General features: G+C 38.4%; 1 protein-coding gene across 2 annotated transcripts in view; it reads left to right on the top strand.

The window, feature by feature from the left end:
• Positions 1 to 13,009, top strand: part of efna5b (ephrin-A5b) — a 202,159-nt gene extending 189,150 nt beyond the window's left edge. The window contains exons 3-5 of one of the 2 annotated variants that reach the window (XM_020937955.2): positions 6,162 to 6,227; positions 6,470 to 6,550; positions 8,572 to 13,009. In XM_020937955.2, the coding sequence (XP_020793614.1) occupies positions 6,162 to 6,227; positions 6,470 to 6,550; positions 8,572 to 8,696 (272 nt within the window). In that variant the 3' untranslated portion in view covers positions 8,697 to 13,009. The remainder of the gene's footprint in view (positions 1 to 6,161; positions 6,228 to 6,469; positions 6,551 to 8,571) is intronic. The other variant, XM_020937956.2, reaches the window with a different exon arrangement.
• The last annotated feature ends 12,642 nt before the right edge of the window (positions 13,010 to 25,651 follow it).

The following is a 25,651-nucleotide window of genomic DNA, read 5'->3' as shown; positions in this document are numbered from 1 at the left end:
GTAGCACTCTGTTTACATCATGGATTTATGGTTTATCTCCGGAGGTCGCGCAGAAATGACACAGAGGATGAAGAATTCAGTGGATTTAGTTATTTGGAGTGAGATTGTGAGTTTGGTAAACTTATGTTCTGTTGTTTATGCTGTAGTTATCTGAATAATTGTGTTAATAAGTTACGTTAACATATTAACACCTTTTCAGCCTGTTGTTCTCTATTCTGTTGTTATTACTATAATTTGCCTTTCAAGATAAAATGTCAGTTCCTGGTCTCTGATTTTAAAATACATAAAATACATTTCCCCAAAAAGTGCGACTTATAGTCCACTGAGACTTAGATATGTTTTTTTCTTCTTTATTGCGCATTTTTTGGCTGGTGCGACATAAACTCTTATAGTCCGGAAAATACAGTACCTAGAAAAACAGGCATTCTGACTGTGAGCGGGATCGCCTTTCCACAGATCTGACCTGTAACTTGGTCTGGTTTGGTCTCCATGAAGATTGAAAGGTTTAATATCATATCATATATCATATATATACTGTAGAACATTCCAGACAAAGTTACACAATGCACCTTTAAAGTAATAATCAGGGACTAAGATGCAATTTTAATCAGCAAACCACAGTTAAATGCAACCAGCGTTTTAGATGAATTAAAGGTGCACTATACCGTTTCTACTTTCTCTACCCATCACTGTGGACATGTTATTGCGTTGCCTGGAATGTCCCACAGTATGGAATTAAACTTATCTTTCTCCATGGAGATAAGCGGGTGACACCTCCGGGCTACAGATTGAGAGTGTGCAGACCTCACTCACGATAACACCAGCTTTTTTTCAAGGTGTTTTTGAGCAATGTAAGTGAATTAATGTAAGAGAGATAACGCTTAAAGCCATACTGTGGAACATTCAAAGAAAAACAATAGCATCTCCATGAAGAATCAAGTGTAAAAAAGTTACACAGAGCAGCTTTAACTTGATTTAATGAATCATGATTTATAATATTCAGAATTTACCAGTAAATACTCATGTTTTATGATTATTTGGAAATGTTTGGAGATGTGCAAGTGTGGTTTGAAGTATAGCCCTGCACTCCCGCGGGACCCGACGCAGAACAGTGTGGCACGGGACACGTTTTGAAAGCTCATTGCGGGCACGGGCAGGAGTGGGACTGCACAATGTGGGAGCGGGCGGGTGGGATGATAAACTGCAGTCCCGCTAAATATTCAAACTAAATATAAGTGTAAAGTAAAATATACAAATGATTAATGTATGCCTAATATACATCATTTGTGCTTGATATTTTATTTGGCATTAATAAAAACATTTTAAGCAGCCTAAATTTGCGGACGTGGTCTAATCTCCCGCATATTTTAGACAATTCCTTTCCATTTCTTCATGTTTGATAGAGCTTAAGCAAATCATCCTGTGGGATTCACGGGCGGGAACGGGACAAAATATCGCAGATTCGGGCGAGAGCGGGAATGAAAATTACAATTCTCTTTTTTTTTTTTTTATTTTTTATTAAGGACAACAGAATATAACATTTAACGAATTACAATAATCAACATAAAACAAAACACAAAAACATAAAGCAACACCCACAACAAACACAAAAAAAAAAAAAGCCTGCTCCATTTCTCCCCGACCGCACACACCAACACAAATTTGGTTAAATAAAACAGAAGTAATGTGGTAGTGCAACATAAACACAAAACACACCGCTAGGCCTAATTACACTGATATATTTTGATATTTTGGCCAGTTTATAATTGAAATTCCTTTTCTTCTCTCTTTCTTCCTTTTTTTTTTTTTTCTCCCATTTTTAAATTGTTAGTTAAGATCATATTATTTTCACCATCACCATTTCCTTTCATCATCTTTTACTAATTGTTACAAACTCAAAGCATAATTTTAAAGGCATTCCCCCTTATTAAGATTTCAGCATATGCACAAAAACATCTATTGTAATCTCCACTACTTTAATGGGAAGAAAACAGTTAATGGGTTAGTACTCGTAAAGCACGGCCTTAGACAAAAATGCATTAAAAGTACTTTATAAATACTAACGAAGATGTAATTAAGTACTTACTATGCATTTTACTGTTAACTAGCTATTAATATGTGGTCCCTAATTTAAAGTGTTAAGCAAAATTTTAAATAAATAACATCTCTATAGTTTATCTGTAGCCAGCGGGCGGCTCTAATACATATTTAAAATGATCTTGCCGGCCAAATATAATTATATCGCGGGCCAAATTTGGTCCCTGGGCCTGAGTTTGACATGTCTGCTCTAGATTGAAGATATTTTCGCTCATTTTGTACTGTTTATTCTCACTGATAACTAACCAACTTCCCTTGCCCTTGCGCCCTCTGTTGTCCTGTTTACACCTAAATTACACAACATGAAATACCAAAGTGTCTAATATAAAAAAGAAAGAATGACACATGGTACATATTGACGCTTTAAATTGCTGAAAAGACTTGAGGATATGTTCATTAAAAGTTCTGTTGACTAATACGTTAAAAGAGGCTGAGGAGACACTGAACTGCCAAATTTTGCACACTCAATCTTCCATGATTTGATCCAGCTTTTCCACAGAATCCGGCGAGTCTTTTTTTTTTTACAATTCACAGTGCGCTCTCCTTCAGTGTTTCTCATCAGTCATTCACTCTCCCCCTACCCTCTCGACCTTGGCCCTAGCATCTTTTAATGTCTGCATTTCATCAGTCGTTATCAGCTCTTTAGTCATGTGTCAGCGGTGGATGACTTGAGATCAGATGGTCTTTTTTTTCAGCTTTAAATTCAAGAGATGAGAGAAAAAGCAGAGGGGAGAGTAGAGATGGATACAGAGGGGGCCTATTATGTCAGTGTGGGGGCTGCATGCTAACGATGCCTGGCCACTGTAATTCTCCCACTCGCGTATACATACACAGATGCCCACACGGATCCTGCCACCGCTCACCGCTCCTGTGTAAGCTTTCAGGATTTGATGGTCATGCACAAACTAACTGCACTGTTAAGGGTCGCATACAGTATTTTTTTCATTTTTTTTTTCACTTCAATAGTGGATGTAGAAAGCACGTTATGATTTATTGATCTGTTTTGGAACATTAAAGGGCCCGTATTACGATATTTTTTTCCAATCTATGTTATAATGTTTCCTTATCATAAACATATGTGAAGCCGTGTTTTGTTTCATTCACACATGTTTAATTAAAGACACACAAAACACTCTGTTCCAACTTGTGATGTCATGTGGTAGTAGTTTTCAAGCTCCTTTTACCTTTAGTTAAAAAAAAAAAAGTGTGAAAGATGTGATTACGTAAAACAATTGGGGTAGGACTCTAAGTTTTTTTTAAATGCATCCTACTCCTTTTGAGCACCAGGTCCCAAATATATTCATGTACATATTCCTGTTTCTGTTATTGTTGTTGAATTTTTGTTGTACCTGGCTCAAACAAACAAATAAATGAATGAACGAATGAATGAATGAATAGTTCGTTAAGGAATGGCAATTCCAAGGGTGAATTTATCCAAATGATTCTAGTGAATGTCATTTATGGAGTTTAAAAACACAGTAGAGCACTTCCTGTATTGCCGCATTTTGAGCTTTGGAGACAAATAAGAAAGAATTATTATTAATTATTATTTGTGAATGAAACAAAACACAACTCCAGGTATGTTTTGATGAGATACTTATACGTATACTGTGGTCCAAAGCAAGAAAACTGATCTGACGAAGGCTTTTTTGCCGAAATGTGATTTAAAATTTTACAAAAGCTTTTGGACATTGGCCATCTGAGTGTGCTATGCATTTTTTCACTTTTATTTTACTGTTCCTTGCAATTGCACATCTACAAAAACCTTGGTATGTGTTTTCTGTTTCATGTTTTTGACAAGATAACAACATTTTAACATGGCTTAAAGAGACAATTTTGGTAATATAAGACCATTACGTGAAACACCAATACTTTTCGTTTATTATATCATTTTGGGTTGCAACACTGAATCTGTAATTAATAATAAAAATAATGCAGTGAATTTATGTAGTTCTTTTTATACACTACACATACTCCGTTGTGGCCACAGCTGCCCCGGGGTAGATTTATGGAACGTAAGGCTTCTAATCTGCAATATCTGCTTCTCCGACCGCCAATGAGGAGCCATGTAATTGTTTATAACCTCGTACATTACCAACTAATGATGTCACAAGGTGTAATTTCCGCGCTGCACTTTGAAACAGCCAAAACACGCAGGATATGTTTTTGATAGAGGGATTATAGCACACCCATGGGACATTACATTATGATACTGTTCCCTACATGAGGACATACCGCTGTGATGGATGTATATTATAGTGACGCTGTGTTTTCCGTGACCTGCGTTTGACCCGCATGGCTTGTCCGGAGCAGACAGCACCTGGTCCCCCTCTGCCTCACCATTACAGCCCTGCCAGACAAGCACATCAACACACTGTGCCCATGTGGGATATTTTTAGGCCACTGATACAAGCTCTTTGGTGGCTAACTCTCCCAGATTCACACCCCATGGGCCTGACAGGAAGGATCCATTTCCTGGAAGTAACCGCAGACCGTATACAAAGCACCCCATGCATCCATACTATGTCCCATAAGGAGCACTCAGGGCAGTACATCTGAAGTAACGGTAAACAACACATGGAAAAGGATCTGTGCATTTAAGATGTGGGTAATTAGGATTTCCCGAGAGCTCCTTTGGCTAATATGTAGCTTTAGTGATTGTTGAAAGCTGAATCTGTCTCATTGGTAGGATCATATTTGCTAAACAAGTGCGTGTTTTTTTAATATGTTACTATATATTATATTTGCTTTGCATCAGGACTACATTCATACCATACTCCATATATCTGCGCCCTGGCAATCATTATTTCATCTTTGCACAGTTTCTCCTCGTGACCTCCTTGGATACTAGATCATCTCAAAAACATTCTAATTTGGGGTTTTCATTATCTGTAAGCCATACTCTTCAAAATGTCAAGAGATAAAGGCTTGAAAGCTTCACTTAAGCTTCACTCTATGTGTCATGAATCTATATAATATATACCAGGGGTGGCAAACACAAATTCACAGAGGAACAAAATTAAAAACTGAGACTAAGTCGTGGGCCAAATTAAATATTTACTGCATGTTTTCTCTTCTTTTGAGATATGTAATGTTAAACCTTTTCTCATTAAAATAAATGTTTAATAGTTTTTCTTAAACACTGAGTCCAGAACAAGTATAATATAAAAAAACAATAATAAAATTTTAAATAAATAATGTGTCTATAGTCTATATGTAGCCAGCGGGCAGCTCTAATACATATTTGATATGATCTCGCGGGACAAATTTGGCCCCCAGGCCTGAGTTTGACATGTTTGATATATGGGTTTGACTCTCTGAAATGAGTGACAAAAATATTGACCTTTTTCGACTTGTGGATTTGTATTGCTCTATTTTTATCTTTTATTTTTAATTGTACATATACTTTTTATATTTTTGCTACTTATGTTGAATTTATTACCACTACCATTTATATTTTGCTCCTCGTTATTATATTTAGTGTGTGATGTGTGATGTGTGAGAAACTGCGTCCAAATAATTTTCCTTGTGGATCAATAAAGTTAGTCTATGTCTAAGTCAATTAGAACAGAAGTAAAATTGTTGATGTTTTACTGAAGGGCAATAAAAAATGTTTCCAGCTTACCACATCAGTCTTGCAATGTGCCCAGAAAATATCTATCGACGTATCTGCAGATTTTGCAGAATTACGAGATAAAATATATGATCCTACTTGCTAAACAGACGAAGAATTTATGACTGAACTATGAAAATTCCATTTGTGGTCTCGGCACTGTCCCACTGCAAGTCCAAGCCAACGCCTTGGTCAAGATCTGCACTTCCCTCTCGTCTATTAAATCATATCAAAAGATTCTAGTTTCCTCAGAGAACACATCTGTTTATACTTTTTGACTAGAATTGCGCACACACTGTGACTAAGACCACAAAATCCATCAGGAAATATTGTGGAGATTTTTATTGCGTCTGTATAGCTTTTCTTTCCCTGATGTTATGAATAGATTTCTGACATACAAGCAACATCCTAACGCAAAATTCTTTTCTTTTTTTTCTTACTTGTTTTGCAGCATCGACCATCGCAGAGAACGGAAGGAAAACATGCCTGAAGCTCAAAGTATATGTCCGACCATCAAGTAAGTTTGTACATAGAGCAGCTTCCAGACACGCAAACAATCCAAAGTATGTACGTTCCTTATCTGTTAGCTGTCACAACATACAAAATAGACCATGTTTGAATTCATTACACATCTCACATCACCTGAATGTTGCCATGAGCTTGTTGCTATGGGGGGTGAAAGAAGTTGGGAACGGGGAGCTTTAAATGTGACTAACGAATATGGCTAATCTCTTCTTCTCTTCTCTTCCTCTGTTGTAGACACCTGTATCAAAACTATAGGTGTACATGACCGCGTTTTTGATGTAAACGACAAAGTAGACAATACGTTAGAACCCCGAGGTTAGTATGGCTTCCTTCTGCATTTTTATTCTTTGGTGTGTATGTCTCTTTTCCATTTACAGAATGCTGCAAGGTGGGAATGTGCAGTATGTTTGTGCATTTGTCATGGTTCTTTCTGTTTTGGTGTACTTTAAAATGTGGTTTATAACTGAGTTTCTTTCAGTTTGGAATGATTTTGGTTGGGGAATTTGTCTTGTGCTCCGTCTTATGGCATGACGAGAAATGACGATAGTGCATGTTGTTTACGCTTTATTTTAATCAGCAGTTTTAAATGCATGTCTAAATGTTTTACTCAATTTTTTTTTTCTCTTACACTGTGCATTCCTAGTGTCTCTAAGCATGACAGACACCCATATAAAGCACATGCATTCATATGGACAATACTTGGGATTGTTCTCTATAGTACATGTGTGTAATAATTTGGTACTGACTAGGGATGTAACAATAAACGAAATATTGTGATATCGTATCGTCAAATGTCTCACAATAATATCGTGGGCTGTCATATTATATCAAATTACAAGTTCCTTAGCTTAAATGCATGCTTTTATAGTAGCAACATCTTATGAACATCGAAAACTACATATCCCATGATTCATTTCAGTGCAGACAACATGAAGAAATATGTTTTTTACTTGAATTCTTGGGATTATGATGGAAATAATTCACACCAAAGTCTTGTCAAAGTATTTCAAAAGCAAAAACGTCGCCTATCTACAATTATATTAGCCTTTCCAAAGTATAAATAAATAAATAAATATCATACAGTGAGATGCATATCGTGATAATATCGTACCGAGAGAGTTGGATATCGTTACATCCCTAGTACTGACCATTGGCAACTGGATAATAATATTGTATTAAGTGTTAAAATAACATACATTTTCAAATCTCTAACTCTCACAATTATATGCAAACACAAATTTGTTACACACCTTTGCCAAATAGGCCCGTTGCCATATTGATTAATAATTTAACACAAAATATGATAAATTTCAAATGGGAAATAGTCCTTAAAATGCTGCATATGTAAGGAAGCTGAACTCCATGAATACCTTTTTCTCTCGCACTCTGTTGCTATGGTGTACATCGCAATGGCCGTGCATGCATTGGTTGCTCATTCATGGTGGCCGTACTCAGAACTCCTTTTCGCATACGTGCAAGAAAGACATTAAATGTATCACATAGCAACCCAAGTTCATGTGGCAACTTTCCATTAAGCAATTTTGTTATTTCGTTCACTTACGTTAGAGGAGCATTGTGTAACTTTTCTTCCTGAGTGTCCGTCAAATGATTTTCTCCATGGACATGTTATTGGTTTGCCTGGAATGTTTCACAGTTAAGCCTTTCTATCTTCATGGAGACCAAACCAGACCAAGTTACAGGTCAGGTCTGTGGAGAGGCGACCCCGCTCACAGTCAGAATACCTGTTTTTGAGACATTTTTCGAGCTATAAAACCACCTGTAATTTAATAAACATAATATGTAGCTGTTTAATGTTATACTGTGGAATATTCCAGGCAGAGCGATGACACAATGCGACAAAATTTTCAGTCCCACTCCGGCCCGCACCCACAGAGAGTTGAGATCTTCATTTTTCATTCATTCATTCATTCTGCAAGACGGTGGCGTTCGATTTCTTAAGCTCTATCAAACACGGAGAAGCAGAAAGGAATTGTCTAAAATGTGCACGAGATTAGACCACATATGCAAATTTAGGCTGCTTAAAATGTTTTTACTAATGCCAAATAAAATATCCAGTACAAATGATGTATGATAGGCATATATGAATCATTTGTACATTTTACTTTACACTCATATTTAGTTTGCGGGACTACAGTTTATCATCCCACCCGCCCACTCAGCTTTCAAAATGTGTCCGTGGTGTGCAGGGCTTTAATCCATAGAAACAAGCAGGTGACAGATCCCCAACCAAAATATTTTATACTTTACACAGATTCAAACAGTGTTTTATGAATTTTCATTTCAAACCTCTTTGTTTTTGTTCTTTTCTTTTGCAGACGACACCAGCCACGAATCCGCCGAACCATCTCGAAGCGAAGAAACAAACGCTGCGTCACATCTCCGGAAGTCCTCTCTTCTGGCCGTGTTGTTGGCGTGCCTAGTGGCTCTCTACACTTTATAGCGCCCCCCCTCGTTCCTGGAGGGGAAACTACACCTAGCGTGGCCTGAATCTGCAGGGAAAGGGGCGGGATTTGGGTGGAGCGTGTCAGCCTGATTTGGAGAGTCAGAACAAGCTTCTCATGGAACCCTTTTTTCCAACGTCAAAAAGATATTTAGATGGTCTTTTTCTCCGTTCGCAAGTTGGAAGCGGGAGAGACAATTCCCCCTCTTAAACCTTCAAACTAAGATGCCAAATGCCATTTTTTGACACTTAGTGATTCTTGTTTTCCCGTGACTTTTTTGACATCCCTTTATATGTTTTGTGGCTGCAACATTGACATTTACCCATCCCACAGTAGCGCGCATACACACAAATCACTCTTCACTAATAATAACCCATAGCATAGGAGATTGTCAGTTGCATAGATACTAGCCGTGTTTCTCCGTAGGGATGTACGGATTTAGCTCTTTAAAATGCCTGTATATACATGTTAAAAAGTTATCCCGAGACCTCTCTAGAAGCCTTTCACAATGTACGTACTGTATGATGGAAGCCTGCTGCTTGGTACAATGCTATTTTTGCACCTCTATTTCGCCAATGCCAGAGCGGCACAAAGAAATGAAAAGAAAAACTGGCTCCGAGCCGAGGTCACAGATTGGAGCAGCAATGAAGGACATGCACCTTAAGAGATGCAAACCGTATGCGCTGTCCTCCCTTGAATTGACTGTGCGTATGTGTACGATGATAAGGTTCTTTTTAGCGATTGAAACAGCAGAAGTTGATCTTGTAAACTGTCTCGGCAAGCGTTCCGTGATCTGCAGCCGGGATGATGGATCGATATCTTTTGAAAGCTGATCACACAATTTCACTGCGTCTGTCGCATTCATTTTAGCTAACGTTTACCGGGCTGCTGTTTATATTAAAGGCGCACTGCAAAACTTTTCTGGTGGAGGGTCCGCTACTTGCTTGTCTCCATGGAAATGTAATTGCTTTGGTATGACATTAAACATATACGTCTAGCATTTATTCATCACGGGTGTTTCTTTTACTCAAAAATACAATAATTCTTTTTGTGAATAGAGGCGATTGTCCACAGATCTGAATTGTAATATCGTGTAGTGCCGTAATCTGTCTCCCTCATTATAGAAAGGTTTAATCTATACACTACTCCACCAGAAAAGTTGCGCAGTGCACCTTTAACACTTCATAAACATTAGCATCCTCGGCTAAAACAGGTTAGAACCTAATTGGACAGTTAATATTTTACTAGAATGTTAAATTATATGACCTTGCAGCACTGTATTTTTGTATTTTGTACTGTTTTATGGACAGTAAAATACAAGTTTTATTATAGAAGACATCACAACAATAGAACTAGATAGTTAATTGGTCATATTCAGAACTAATAGTCCATCGTTCACGAAATGTAGTGTTTAGTATCCGCGGTGAATTTTAGCTTTATGTAGTGTGGTCAGTTTTATGATAGCACTTAAACTTAAAGGAATACACTGTGCTTTAATTATGTTTTATTCCCAATTACACTTACAGTTAGCAAATCAACCCCCTTTTTAACGTGCCAACACATACATACAGTATCTCGTAGTATGTTAATACATTTAAATAAGAAAAACAAGAATCTGGTTAAAATTAAGAATGCATGCTGGCAGTTTTTTTGAGATTCTTTTCCAGTGATTTTCAAAACCGATTTTAATGGAAAGCACTTAATTCATATTTCAATATTTGGTCCTGACAGCAGTGCAAACATATAATTAGTATACAGTCAAAATAAACTCTAAATGATCTAGGTCAATGTGTTCCCGCAAAAAATCTGTGCCAAATATGCAGATTTTTATTTAATTTAATGTTTTAATGTAAATATAATGAAAGTTTTAGGATATATTGCGGAAATTTTGGTCACCAGCTTCGTAATACTTTGTAGCTATTTTCTTACAATTGATTCAGAAGTCTACTATAGTGGTCAGAGTCGTGTACTTATTTGACGTTTTTAGCTTCTACTGTCTACAGTATTGAAATATACATGGCCTATCTTTTTTTTTTTCTCAGTATAACATAGTAGAAAAGCCTGGATATCCATTAGTTACATGTCCACCTTTGGCTCCAAGAAATACTAGTTTAGATCTCTCTTTAATGAGGTTCAAAATGATAGGCATTTGGACCCCATGTCGCGGCAATGAGGGAGCGAACTCTGGTATTAAAAATAGATGGTGGAAGGCTTGGGGGGGTCTCGGGAGGGGAGGGTGTAGATTTCCATCGTGTGGGGGGTTCAAGCACCAATGACCTTGCAGAATCTGTGAGCGAAGGAGATGGAAAGAATGAGAGAAGAGACACACACAGCCCCATATCGTAGTGCCTAAACTAAACTCAGCTAAACCCCACTGAAAAACCATCCAAACACGACAATATCATTCAAAGGCAAGCACGGTTTTTGTTTTGTTCCTTTTGTCTAGCTGCCTTTTTTTACCTAACAATGGACTGCCTTCAACTTTTTCGCGGTTTTGGTTTTTGCTCTGCTCTAACAATGCTATCACAGCGGCATGGAGGCTCAGCTGTGTGGTCCGTAACTGGAGATGGCCATTTTAATGCGGTACTAATTTCCAAGAGATTACCACAGGGAACTCACCGAGAATCAAAATGGACGCTTGTCAGCCTCTTCGGAAAACCAGCTTTTTGATTGTACACTATTACGATTACCAATATTTGCCATTATCACTAATATCACCATGGTTTATTCAACTGGGAAATGAGGATCAACTTTTTTAAGTGGATACTGTGTATCCTGAGGTAGTCAACCATAAAACAAGTAGTATTTAGGTTAGTATCCGTTTTGTACCTTTCTGGAGGACAAAAGAAAAAAGAGACACGTAATTGTTAAACTGTATAATTATTATTGTTATGACTATTATTATTATTAGGAGAGGATCTTGATGTAAATAGTGTTTGATATTAAAGTATTAATTTGGTTCTTATGTCTTTTCTAAAAAATGATCATGGTATATCCTCAATGCCTACTAAACTTTAATGAGCTATTGTACAGTCGGGGAGCTGCACATGGCGAAAGTGTGCAGATGGTTTTGGACTTTTAGCCGAAGAGGGGCTCACCTGTTCCATGTTTTCAAACCAACCTCCGCCATCTTTTTCACTAAAGGACCCTGCCTTGAAAGGACACTCGGAACTGGGCCCGGATTTGGGATTTTTTCTACTTGTTTTGCCTTGAGTGTTTGGAAGCATGTTGGGGCGGCTGGGAGCTACGCCGCGGAGTGGACTTAACAGAAGGGTCTTGTCAGTTTTCATTTTGTGGCATGCGCATGAACTTAATGACATGTTTGGAGTTTTCAAAATGAAGTGTTTTTTTTTTTTTTTTTTCCTTCTTCTGTTATCCTTTAGGTTTTCATGTTAGATCACGTTATGTGTGTGTGAGTTTTTGCATCCCCCATTTGAGTGGCGTTGTGACAAAATGTACATAACACGAATCATTGTAAAGTTCCAGAGAAGGTTTGGCCACTTGTAGTTATTTTCTTACCGATGACCTCTTTCTGTATTCATCTACTAAACACATCTCCAGTCTGTCCTTCTTGAGTATCCATAGTTCACTCCCAAAAGTGAACGGGAGCGTATACATCAATGTGTGGACTTGGTAAAAAAAAAAAATTATATACAAAAAAAATACAAAAAAAACAAACAAAACATGTGAGTTCCTTGGATTTCTTGTGTGTGTCTCATTGCTGTCGCCGCGGTGAATAGGAAGCAGCTACCCTCTTTGGCAAAGGAGAGTGTTTCCCATGCCTTAGCTCTCGAGCCTCAACCCTGGCAGCCATGATTGTGATTGTGTGTAGAAGCTTTCTGCCATTTGTTGTTTTTACACTCAATGGTTGCTGGCGTCCAAGAAGCTACAGACAGGGCCCTCCTCTATCCCTACTTCTTTTTGAACAAACCTCATTTACTTCTCCCTGTGGTGTAAGTCCGCGGATGGGCAGAGTTCGGGGGGATTAGCGCCTCTTGTTCTACCAAATCCGACAGCGTAGTGCTAGCCTGGCGATGCCCATTCTCCGAGCGGTACTCAAAGGGCACTGCTCCCACTCCATTCTGTGCGTCCATTCTTCGTCCCCGTGCTTGTATAACCTCGGCCACTCCACCCGCTGTTCCTACTTTTGTCCAAGTTTTGAACCCGACCCCCACTTTGCCATTTGTGGGGGAATGTTTTCTGAACCTGCTCTTTTACAGTATATAAACCACAAAAATGACAAAAATATCTGTATTTGTATATACACGTGTCTGAGCTACTATGAGTAATACAATAAAATGGAAATACATTGCTTTTTGACTGTTGTGTATCACTTTATAACAGGGACACGGGAGTTAAAGTACAAAAAAAACCAATTAAATATACTTGCAAATTTATACATTTAGCTGTTTTATTGATTAAGAATATTAATAAAATATAACCTTTTTAGCAAATTATGATTAAGTTATTCCTCTTCCCTACTCTAATATTACTCTGGATAATGAACAAATGCTAAAGGTTTTATATTTTTCATAATGTGTGCTTTTTGCTACAAATATTAATTAAAAGTATAAAAATAGAATTGTGTACATGTGCAGCTGGCACATCTACATTACCACAAAGTTCACGTATTTGTGAAGAATGTTGACTTATTCTTGTTTTTTACTAAATTTGGTTGCCAAGAAACAGGACATATTGAGTCTTTCAAACCACAAGAAATAATTAAGAAAATAATGGAAAATTTGAAAATAAAACAGGGAAACAGTCATTGGTCAATAACAGACAAGCAGGTTAACCAACATCTACAGGAAACAAGCACATTGACAGCGGAACCAGAGCGCCACCTGTCTTTAGACCATCCTCCTCGGCAAGGAGAAACTCAAAACTGATTTTGCAAAAAAACGTCCCCAGTTTGGCAATTTTGTTAGGTTTCACATTTTACTTCATGACCACACTAGAATTCCATAACTTTGACAAACAAAATTAGGCTATTAGAAATTCCCTTTACTTTATTGAAATGATGTTTAAAGTATCAGAAAAAAGTTTTCTGTGTGCAAACTGCGCTGAACTTTTGGACAGAATTCTCCCGCTGTGATGTCATCCATAGGAAACTTTCTACATCCTGTAATTTTCAACATATTTTTCAGCTTTTCTTCGCAAATTGCTTCTTGATTGGTGTAAAACTATAATTTATATTTACGACCGGTATAATCTCACCAAATTAAGTCAAAATTAGAGAATCATCAAAACCTGTCACAGTCACTTTACAATGACAATTAGGGCTTACATTTTGTAGCTTTCTCCTGACAATATAATAAATGTACCAAACCTACAGGAGCCCATACTTCAGAATTGGAAAAATTACTTTGAAATCTGTTGGAACAGAGATATTATTTATTCAGGTACCACGAGGCAAAATTGCAAAGTAAAGGTAAACACTGAATTTGAATAAGCTACGGTGAAAAGTGATGAAGCTTCTGATAAGAGACCAGGTAAACAGAGTTGAACTGTGATACATCCCAACAGAAGAAGCAAAGGAGAAGAAAACAAAGGCTCTCCTGTGTCTGAAGGATCAACGGAGCAACTACTCTCACAGGTATGTAAATGATAAGAAATGCAATTTTCCTTTGTCATTTCGGTAATAGTATCTGTGACAGTGAAGTCTTGAGTAATACAGTAAACAAATAAGAAAACAATTAAACCCACGTCTTAATTGAGAGTTGGGAAATGTATCAGACTATAAGCCGGTACTTTTTTCTCACACTTTGAACCCTGGGGCTAATAAAATGATGCGTCTAATATATGGACGGATTCGTTGTTTGGCACATTATCTGTTCATGTATACGGTTTATGGTTTGGCAACACAGTGGATACGCGCAGAGTGCAGAAAGAGTCACTGTCTGTGCGGTTCACACATGGATCTAGGGTTAACATGAAGTTTTTACACTAGTTAGTGACACTATCTGCTCACTCAAACAGTTTCGCCATATGATAAAATAAGTTATGATGTTAAATTAACCTTGGGGGATACGTCTTACCCATATGCATAAATGACAAGAAGAAACGTCTCAAACTTCAGCAGCCAAACATCCACTCATACCTGACTGATAGAACTAGCCCCAGCCCCGAGAGAGCCTGAAATCTGCTGAAATCCTCCAAGACTCTGAAATGATACAGACAGGCTCTTTCTGCAGGAGACATGCGCCGTAGAGCACAGGGAGAGACGAGGGTAATGCAGCGAGGAAGAAGCTGGTTTGACTGTGTTTTGAACAGTTATCTTGCGCTTCATGCACACACCCTCCTCATGGAAAACACGCGAAGAAATGCCGATAATGCAGCTTTTAAGTTAATGGCGATTGATGTGGCTGTGGAAGAAGGAAATAGAGCTGCTGCACGTGAGCCTGGCATCAATGAGTCAATAGTGACAGCAGCGTGACGAACTAACTCCATGTACAGACGACAAAAGCTTTCAGAGGCAATAAAAGCAGATGACCCGAACTTGAAAACGCTCTTGAAGACGTGGACCCCTGCAGCTTATATTCAGTCAGTCAGTCAGTTTTAATGTCCTTTTAACTAAGCCCTGATCAAGACCAGTTTAGTTGAAACATGTTGGCTTTGGCTATCTTAATAAAGGCCTTTTAACTGTATTTTTCCTTGTACGATTTTTACTTCTTTGGAGTGCCTGGATTTCGTTGTGTCACAGTTTTCATATATATTTTTGGAGTCACAAATGTCAAACTTACCATAGTCCCAAATACAACATAAGTTATATTTCGATTAATTCTGTATTGTCCCCCATTAAAGGCTTGAGTGCTCTGAAAATTTCTGTTTTCAGAGGAAGTGGACAGGTCAGATCTGTGGCGAGGCAACCACGCTTACAATCAGCAATGCTTGTTTTGAGGTATTTTTCAAGCCATAAAACCACCTGTAATTGAATAAATGTAAGGTAGAGCTGTTTAATGTCATACTGTGAAACATTCCAGGCAGAGCTGTGACATTTCAATAGAAGCAAGCAGGTGACGGACCCCCAACCAAAAAGTTACACAGTGGACCTTTAAGTATTTTTGTGCAAACCCTGCAATGTTACATATGAAAAAATAAGTAAAATTTTGTTTGAATACTGAACATACCAACACGAAGTAATTTATTTCTGTTATTTATGTACAGTTTGAGTTTTGCACATCTTTTCCACACCACTACAGCATTGCACAGACAGGCCAGTCCCTTTGACAGATCATAACGCTCCAGTTGTGCACCGCGCAACCATCTTCATAATGCACTAAATTGATTGCTAACACCACTCCCCGTGTTCTTTCCCCGTTCCCCTGTGTGTGCATCCCACCTGGCCGTGCAGTCAGCGCACCGTCCATCAGGATCAAAATGGGACTTTAAAACCTCTCACACTTCAGTCGGGCACTAATGAGGACACCTAATAACCTTCTGCTGGACCCCATCAGCACCTTTCGGCTTCACCCTCCATTATCTCCACTAATTAGACTGAGAGGCGGCCAGCCCCAAGGAGCAGACAGGAAAAGCCCCCAGCACGCCACGAGGACCCTGCTATGTCCTGAATTAAACAAAAGAAGTTCAGTTGTGACATTTAAAATTGAAATGCCTGGTTTTAAGATTCTAGATGATGGCACATGCCTAGATGGGGGGCAAGAGGCAAATTTTACTATCCATGGGTTTTAAAAGTGATGAAAAATTTACGCTTTTGGCATAGTTATTCAGAATTCAAAGCTGTTTTTTAAAAGATATTTCCTTTTGAATGGGCTCAAAATGGTAGAAGCTCAAACTTACTGAAGCTTACTGTACATGATGTTCTCATAAGTAATATCCAAAAGGTAAATTCACAAATATTGAACCTGATCATTTCTTTTAGTGACAGTGAAGACCCCTGAACTACGTGTTTTTGAGGACTCTTCCTGCTACTGCATATCATTTTTTCAGTTTTTGATTTAGATTTTGATGGACTAAACCAGGACTAAACCAGGACTAAACCAAGATTAAACCAGGACTAAAACAGGTCTAAACCAGGTCTAAACCAAGACTGAACCAGGGCTAAACCAGTACTAAACTGGGTCTAAACCAGGACTAAACCATGACTAAACCAACACTAAACCAACACTAAACCAACACTGAACCAGGACTAAACCAGGGCTAAATCAGGACTAAACCAGAATTGAACCGGGTCTAAACCAGGACTAAACCATGATTAAACCAACACTAAACCAAGACTAAACCAAGACTGAACCAGGGCTAAATCAGGACTAAACCAGAATTGAACCGGGTCTAAACCAGGACTAAACCATGATTAAACCAACACTAAACCAAGACTAAACCAAGACTGAACCAGGGCTAAATCAGGACTAAACCAGAATTGAACCGGGACTAAAGCAGGACTAAATCAGGTCCGGGACCAGACCAGAACCAGACCGGGACTGAGACCAGGACTTAGATCGGGACTGAGACAGGGAATAGGACCAGGACTGAGACCGGGACCAGACTGGAACCAGACTGGGACTGAGGCCGGGACCAGACTGGAACCAGACTGGGACTGAGGCCGGGACCAGACCGGGACCAGAACAGGACTGAAAAAGGTTCAGTCCTGGTTCAGTTATCCATTTTTTTCAATTATTCATTTCAACACAAAATCAAAAACTGAAAAAATCTGTTTTTTCATTTTGGTTTTGGAAACAAATACTGAAGAAAATAGTTGTTTTTTTCATTTCTTATTTTGAAAAACGAATGAGCGAATGACACACGGCTTGATCGTAATGACCCTTGTGTCTAATCTCAATTTTGAGGAGGTCCAAAATACATAACACAAATAACATGAATTATAATGGACAGAATACAAAACTACATAAGTTTACAGACAGACAAATAATACATGTTTTTAAAATACTTAACCTTTCATTGAAAACATGCCTTTTTTAGTAACAGGTCATATAACACAACAAACAAATCAACAGCATTAAAGGTGTCTGGTGTTACTTTTCAGATGCTTTTCTTTATGAAGATGTTATTGATTTGTCTCGGATGTTTCACAGTTTGGTATTAAACCTTTCTATCATCATGGAGACCAAACCAGACCAAGTTACAGGTCAGATCTGTGGAGAGGCGACCCTGCTCACAGTCAGAATGCCTGTTTTTACTTTTGAGCAACCCGGCCCCGGATAAGCAGAAAAAAAAAATGGATGGATGGACTTTTGAGCATTAGAAACGCCTGTAATTGAGTAAATGTAAGGTAGAAGCGGTTTAATGTCATACTGTGGAATATTTCAGACAAAACTTGATTCAATCTTTTTTTTTTTTTTGCATGTTTATTTTCAGGGTCCGGTCCCAAAAGTGGAACCCCAGCCATAGAAGGAAGAGTCAAACACAAAGAGCAAAAATCCCATATGGTCAACATTTATTTTAAATTGTCTTAAATGTCTAAAATGTGATCTCCAACCAACATTTGATTTAATTAAACGTCAGACTCTTTTATCTGACTTATTCAATAATTGTTCAGTTTGTTATTACAGTGGATAATGTGGAGAAAATGTCTTGCCAGTATAAGCACAATGAGAGTATATTGTCCAACTCACTGAATTTTAAAACGCTATTTGTTTTTCAAAATGTTCATGTGGGTGGTCACAACTCTACAGAATCCAATTTCATCTTTGTCCAAATTGTTGCATTAACACACAATTTGGAAGAAGCTAGTTAGTGCGGTTTTAGTTGGTGTGTTTTTACCAAGTGCAGGCCCAGGAGGAGCAGGTAGAGTTTGTGGAGCTATAAAGACGGATGGCGGCGTGTGGTGGTTACAGGCAGAGTAATGGGAGCTGAGCAGTGATGAGTCTCCTGTGGACCATTGAGACACAATGGAGCTGTGAGCAGTGGGTTTGTGGGCTCACGCTGACATGTTACACACAGGCACCTGCTCTGGTCCGTGAGGCTCATTCCAATGTATTTGTTTACACATTATACTGAGCAATTCTGCTACATGACAAGCATTGCGTTAGTATGATTGACTGAAGGTACAGAGGTGAAAAGATTTAAAACATTTCACATTTACTTATTACTGCTTTTATTGAGTGGTCTGGTCCACTCAAAACATTGGCAAATAAAACTTTTGACAGTTATAAAACATACAATTCTACTTAAAGCCATCGTCTATAAGTTTATTTGATTTTGACCTGGCCCAATACAATATGTGGTGGGTCGGCCAATCTAATTACAAAGGGTAGCTTTAAAGGTGCACTGAAACTTCTGTAAATTTCATGGCTTTGTTTGGATGGTTCCTCAAACAGGTGACACCAACATACTAAGCCTACGTTCAGACTGCAGCCTGAAGTGACCCAAATCCGATTTTTTCACCCCTATGTGACCTGTATCTGATCTTTTAATGACAGTCTGAACGACACAGATCCGATTTTTTTCAAATGCGACCCAGGCTACTTATATGATATGTTTTCCTGAAACCGATACATATCTGATCTTTTGACATGCGACTTCAGTCTGAACGGCCAAAGCGCATTCATCCGACCTACACGTTATCAACAAGCCACAAACGAAACTATTCTGCATTGAAGTAGGTGAAAATTGTTAATGAACTCTGTGTCACTGAAGTGAAGCACATCACCACTCACCACTCTTGGCTACGTCTCCACATCCACACGTTCCTTTCAACGGACGTTGCTGCCACTGTCTCACAAAACTCCAAAAACCTCGTCCTTCTCCTTCTCAATCTCCTCCTTACAACAAGTTGTTCATGTTCTGACTCCGGTACGAGAGGAACTTAAAAATCTCCAGGTGCTCAAAACTCGCGTCCATGTTTGGACAACTTCCTTAAACACAGAACACGCTCACTGCAATTGACGTCATCGTGTCTCCAGTGCACATGCAGGACACTTTTGGACCGTTTAATGTTCACACTGGAGTCACATACAAGTCACATTTAATTGGAAATGTAAACGACCTCGCAAAACATTGGATTTCACAAAAAAACCTGAATTGAGTGTTAAGCCCTGCAGTCTGAACGTAGCCAAAGTTACAGGTCAGATCTGTATTGTAGTAAGAATGTTTTCCGATGCAGTTTTATGGAAGATCATTTGTTCCATCAGATTTAGAATTTTAAATACCGCTGAATTTCTCACTTAGAATTTTTTAAATCTGAAAAAATAATAGATTTTTTTAAATTCTGAATTTTAGTTGCTGAAATTTTAAGTATACTTTTTCCAATATATTTCAAATTCAAAATAAAAAAAACATTCAGCAGAGATATTTTTCAAGTGATCAAATTCAAAAGTAAGAGTGTAAAATTCGCAGTGAAAAATTTTATAGCAAAGATCCAAGATGCCAAGGCAAAAGCAATCGATCATAAGCGAGTGAGGAGTACAGAGGCTGTTTCCCATTGGCCGTTCTCATCTGTGGGCGGGGTTTACACTTAAAAAATAAAAGAGATAAGGTTTTGATGAGGCTAATTCTGACCAATCAGATCACTTCATTGCACCATTTCCTGCTTGTTACTAAGTTAGACCTGATCACTTTGGATTTCTTTCGATTGCTACTGCCTTGGCATCTTGGATCTTTCCTGCAAATTTTTTTTTCACTGCGAATTTTACACTCTGAATTTTGACTGTTGAATTTGAGGACTTGAAAAAATTGTGCTGATTATTCAAAAGGTTATTTTTTTTAATTTTGAATTTTAAACACTTTGAAAATGTACACTTAAAATTTCAGCAACTAAAATTCAGAATAAAAATAATTCAAACATGTTTTTTCAGGGTTAAAACATTCAATGTGAGAAATTCAATGGCATTTAAAATTCAAAATTTGATGGAACAAATTATCTTCCATACAGTTTTTGCAATTAAAAACACTGTATAGATTTGTTTTATGCAATACTGTGGGACACTTAAGGTCAAGGAGTAACATAACCGTGGAAACCAGCAGGTAGCAGGGCCATAAAAGTTACAAAGTGCACCTTTAAGGACAGTTAATATTTTAGTGTCTTACACCAGTAAAATCCCCCTTGTTTCCCATGCCATAAAAGCAGTTTACATCAGTTTCCGTTTGTGCCGATCTGCTGCCTCACACAGAGCTCCAGTGCAGCTGACACACACCAGAAGAGGCCACTTCAGTCACAGGCCTCTGAGCGCATCCTTCTGCAGTCACCCACTCCTCTTTGGTCCGCGTGCGTTTGGTTTCCATGTGAACAATCAGTTTGAGTGACAGCTGGGAATGATGTCTTCAGTTAATCGCTTCAGTGGTGTGAAAAGGTCATAAATCAGCCAATTACCAGGCCCGCTGTATGAAGAGATATTTTGGGGGGGAATATTTAAAAGGCCTCAGAGGCATATCAACTTAGTCAACCCTGTATTTATGGAGAAGCGTGTACAGAGCAGCTGCTTGTGCCAGAAATAACTGATAAGCCTATTGCTTTTGGGTTTTGACTTGTCACGAGTAATGTCACTGTAGTCACTGTAATACTGCAAAGATGATTGGAAGAGGATTCAAGGTCATGATTTATGGAGTATGAAAGCGCTTGTCATGTAGACATAAGGATCAATAATTCATTTCATTTTATTTATATAGGGCCAATTATAACAAAAGTCATCTCAAGGTACATGAGGTACCAATGACATGTGGTAGGAAATACTAGTGCATGTTTTATAGATTATAGACTGCAAAAAAACATCTGGATTTGTAGAAAGGAAAACAATAAAGCTTTCACAGGCAAGGACAACAAGCTCAGAATACTGTGTAAATATGACTTTATCAGTATGATCCACCGCAGAGCTGATCGAAGGGATGAGAAGTAGAAAAGAGGACAGGGTGGGAGGGGCATGTGGATAAGACGGAGAGAAAGAGCTGATGGTATAAACATAGTAAGAACCGGAAGAGATGAGCTTTAGGTCTAGCATGTGGTCTTAGCCCCAAACGTTTTGCGAAATTGTTGACATAAGCAGATGTTTCAATAGAACTGCTTCAGGAAATGACATTTTTCTGTTATTATTTAAAGGTGCATTGTGTAACTTTTGTGGTAGAAGGTCCGTCAAATGCTTTTTTTCATGGAAATGTTATTGGTTTGTTTCGCGGTGTTTCGCAGTATGTATCTTCATGAGACCAAACCAGACTAAGTTACAGGTCAGATCTGTGGAGAGGCAACCCGCGCACAGTCAGAATGCCAGTTTTTCTAGGTATTTTTGAGCTTTAAAACCACATGTAATTGAATAAAACAAATTTATTGGAGCACATGGAAACATAAAAATATAATTGGTTTATGACACTGCCTCGAGCGAAGCTGTCTAAATGTACCTCTGTATTTCTGTGTGTGTGTAATATTCACACACAGGTGAGTGGTGGGGGCAGTTTCCTTCACTGATGCGTGTCACGTGTCGACCTTCAGGCCTGAGCGATGAGCGTCTGCAACCGATTCAGCTCTGGATTATCCCGAGATGTGATGCCACTGCAAACTATCCACGGCAACAAGAGGCTCACACCTATAGTCGCTGAGGATTATGTTCAGTACTGTTACTATAGAAAGGAAGGATCTACATCAAACATCACACCAGCATCATATCAAGGCAAGGCAAGATTATTTGTATAGCACAATTCGTACACAAAGTAATTCAAAGTGCTTTACACAATAAGGAAGATGTTAACATCACAGTACAAATCAAAACATGAATAATCATCAGGAAATTTGCATTAAAAGAGAAGAGAGAAGTGCGCAGAATAAAAACCTTTCATTCATATGCATAGCTAAACAGAACCAGACTACGGCTTTTCCAGGCTAATTAATTAGAAAATTATCCAACCCAGTAAAACTTGAGGTAAAAGTGGTAAATACTGGATTTTTGGACTGTTCAAACATTATAGGTCTAGTGATTACACATTTATTTCTGGCTTGCGTTGCAGTTGTAATGTGTTTTACAGTCTTGCCGAAGCCTCTCAAAGCACCACAACATATTCATTTTTAATTCATTATTTGCTTGGTGGTGAATAGTTGTGTAGCCACAGCAGCCCTGGGGTAGACTGACAAAAGCAAGGCTGCCAATCTGCACCTCTGGCCCTGCAAAGTGGATGAAGCATCTTGCCTAAGAGCCTGTTTACATGAGAACGCTTGTGGGTAAAAATGACAAAATATTTTATCGGAAGTGCCTTTCGTTTAGACGGTGATGGCGTTTTGGGGGCTTAAAAACACAAAAATCTGAAACCATCCTCCAGAGTGGAAAAGTTGAATCTGCTCAGCCATAGCATTTCCGTCTACACTGCCCAAGATGCAAAACTCTGTTTAGATCTGCTCATGTTGCATACATGTTTACGTCACATACATCACCACCAAAATATCGTGATATCGTATTGTCAAAGTTCTTACAATAATATCATGGACCATCACAATATATGGAATTACAAGTCTCTTTGCTTAAATTAAGAGTTATGATACAGCAATAGCTAAAAAAAAAAAAAAAAAAAAAAAGGCAGAAGAGGAAACTACATAGACCATGATCCTTTGCTCCATTTCAGTGCAGACTACATGAAGACATAACAGTTCTAAGCACTTTTAAGTTTTAGTTCTTTGGATTAAGTCTTGTCAAGGCATTTTAAGATGAAAAAGTTGCATGTTAACAGTTTTAGCTGTATAGCCTCCACAAAATATCACAATAAATCGTACCGTGAGATATATATCGTGAAAATATTGTACAGAGAGATTTGGATATTGTTACATCCCTAATCTTGAGCCTCCCCACCATATCGTAATAAATATCGTACCATGAGATTCATACCGTGACGATATCGTATCATGAGACTTGGATGTTGTTACACCCCTACCACCTAGCGTCACCACTTAGCCGCCCGGCCCTCATACCCAATCGAATCCCACACACTTTTGCGTCACCATATTCACACAGATTTCCTTCCGAAAACATTCATCTAAACGTGGAATAAAAAGGGAAGACGCGACGCCACTTCTGCATCTTCTGTTCAGACCTTCATCATATAAACGTAGCCTAAGGATACAATGTAATGCATGTATTTATTTGATAAGGACACTTATGTACATTACTCATGCAACACACATAATTACAATACATATACAGCTAATTTGAAATGCCCGTCCATCAAATATGTGTCGAAACTACTCACTCGTTTTCACTATTTGACGCTTGTTCCAATGCGGGACAAATATCATGTATGTATATAGTCATACAGGCTTGTTTATAATATGTAAAAATGTATTGCGTCTAATGGGATTCAGTGAGACAGCAGGGAGAGCTAGAAGCAGCAGGTTTTGGCACAGCGTTTCACACCAGTCCTACGTGTTACTCCGTCTCTTCACACCATTCCAGTGATGGCTTCCACATTTCAAGTGACAACACGTATCCAGGGAAACTGTGAAAATATTAATGCTGTGGAAAAAAATCAGGCTCAGAACAGTGATTAGAGCAAGAGCAGGCCAGGCTTGTTCTCTTTGAAAAATAACCAAAGCTATTATTACAGTCAAACAGTTTGTCAAGTTCAATATCTGTTAACTACAGCAGTTAGCATTGGACATTGTGTGCTCCTTTGATTCATGACAAGAGTTTGGATCAAACGCCCCAAAATGTCACATGTCCGTTTGCAACATGAACATGATTAATAATTACCAGCTTTACTAATAGTGATCAGGACAGCTTATTGTCATACTTCAAAGCATTTTCAGTCAGCCTATGTTTAAATCACTGGCTTTTTACTAAACTTTCATCCAAAACTATTCTGACACTACAGAGTGACAGTTATATGAGCAGTGACTCTATTGAGCATATATTGTTGTGCCAAAACTCTATTGTTTCCTTTTTATATAATTTTTACCATAGCATCTATGGACTTTTGGCACAGCTTGCGAGTAACGTAAAGTTGCACCAACAATGAGCAGAAGTATTCAGACCCAATGCTTAAAAGAAACTCTTAAGCTACATGCAGACTGTGGCTTCAAAGTTGCAGCAAACGCCTCTAGCTGGACTCTGTTGCATTTGAGGGCAGATACTTGAAACACGTTGACACATTTCGCTGAAATTTCATATTTTTCAACTCTTGAGTTTGATGCCTGTGGTGTAGATTGTCAAATACACTACATGAATACTGAAGACACACCACATCAGAGTGTGAAAAGGACTACAGACATGTTGGATTAACTTAAACGCTTGCCAACCCCATAGAGCTTGCATGTAAACCTGACACCAATAGTCACCAGTAGCCAATACCAATTTAAACAATAGATTATCATACCCATGCCCATATTGATAATGAGAAGGTCTTTGGGTGCACACCAGACTTATACTCTATCTTCCCTTAGAGAAGATTAAATCAGGCCCATTGTCTGGTGTGAAAAATTGTTCTTTACATTTGACCAATACATCAGCTGGTGCAGTCATTTAAATGGCAAAAGTGCGACAACTGAGAGTGAACTGTCTCTGAACTTGAAAGGACAATACGTGCTGATGACACTGCTCTGAACTGTTCAAAGTAATAATTGGATTACACCATGCACATCTATCTCTTAATGTCTTAAAGAACAAATGATATTTTCGTCTCTTCTCCACAGTTCGCCGCGGGCAGGGCCTTGGACATAAGCGCTCTTCTCTTCTCTGCAAGTGTGCCACTGAAATGAGCGCATTTCCTGACAGTGCCCATTGGATGAATAAGTCTGGAAGCGATGACAGGGATATTAGTGCCACATACCAGCACTAGATCATAGCAAACTTCAGGCCTTGGGGTCATAAATTCGATTCTAATGATTTTGTCATCCTGTTAAAACAATAACTTTCCAAACCCACTCTCCCCATTTTACCCTCACGCAAAGTTTGATTTATGCTTTTAATTTTTTGATGGCATGAAATAGTCTGACACTCTCGCCATTATGATGCTGATTGGATGAAATATCGTCACAATTCATTTTCTTTTTCACATTTAATTAGTT

The sequence above is a fragment of the Boleophthalmus pectinirostris genome, unplaced genomic scaffold (genome assembly GCF_026225935.1).
Source record: "Boleophthalmus pectinirostris isolate CB_2022bp ecotype Guang Dong unplaced genomic scaffold, ASM2622593v1 HiC_scaffold_4, whole genome shotgun sequence".
NCBI lineage: Eukaryota > Metazoa > Chordata > Actinopteri > Gobiiformes > Gobiidae > Boleophthalmus > Boleophthalmus pectinirostris.
This window is presented reverse-complemented; position numbering and strand designations above follow the sequence as displayed.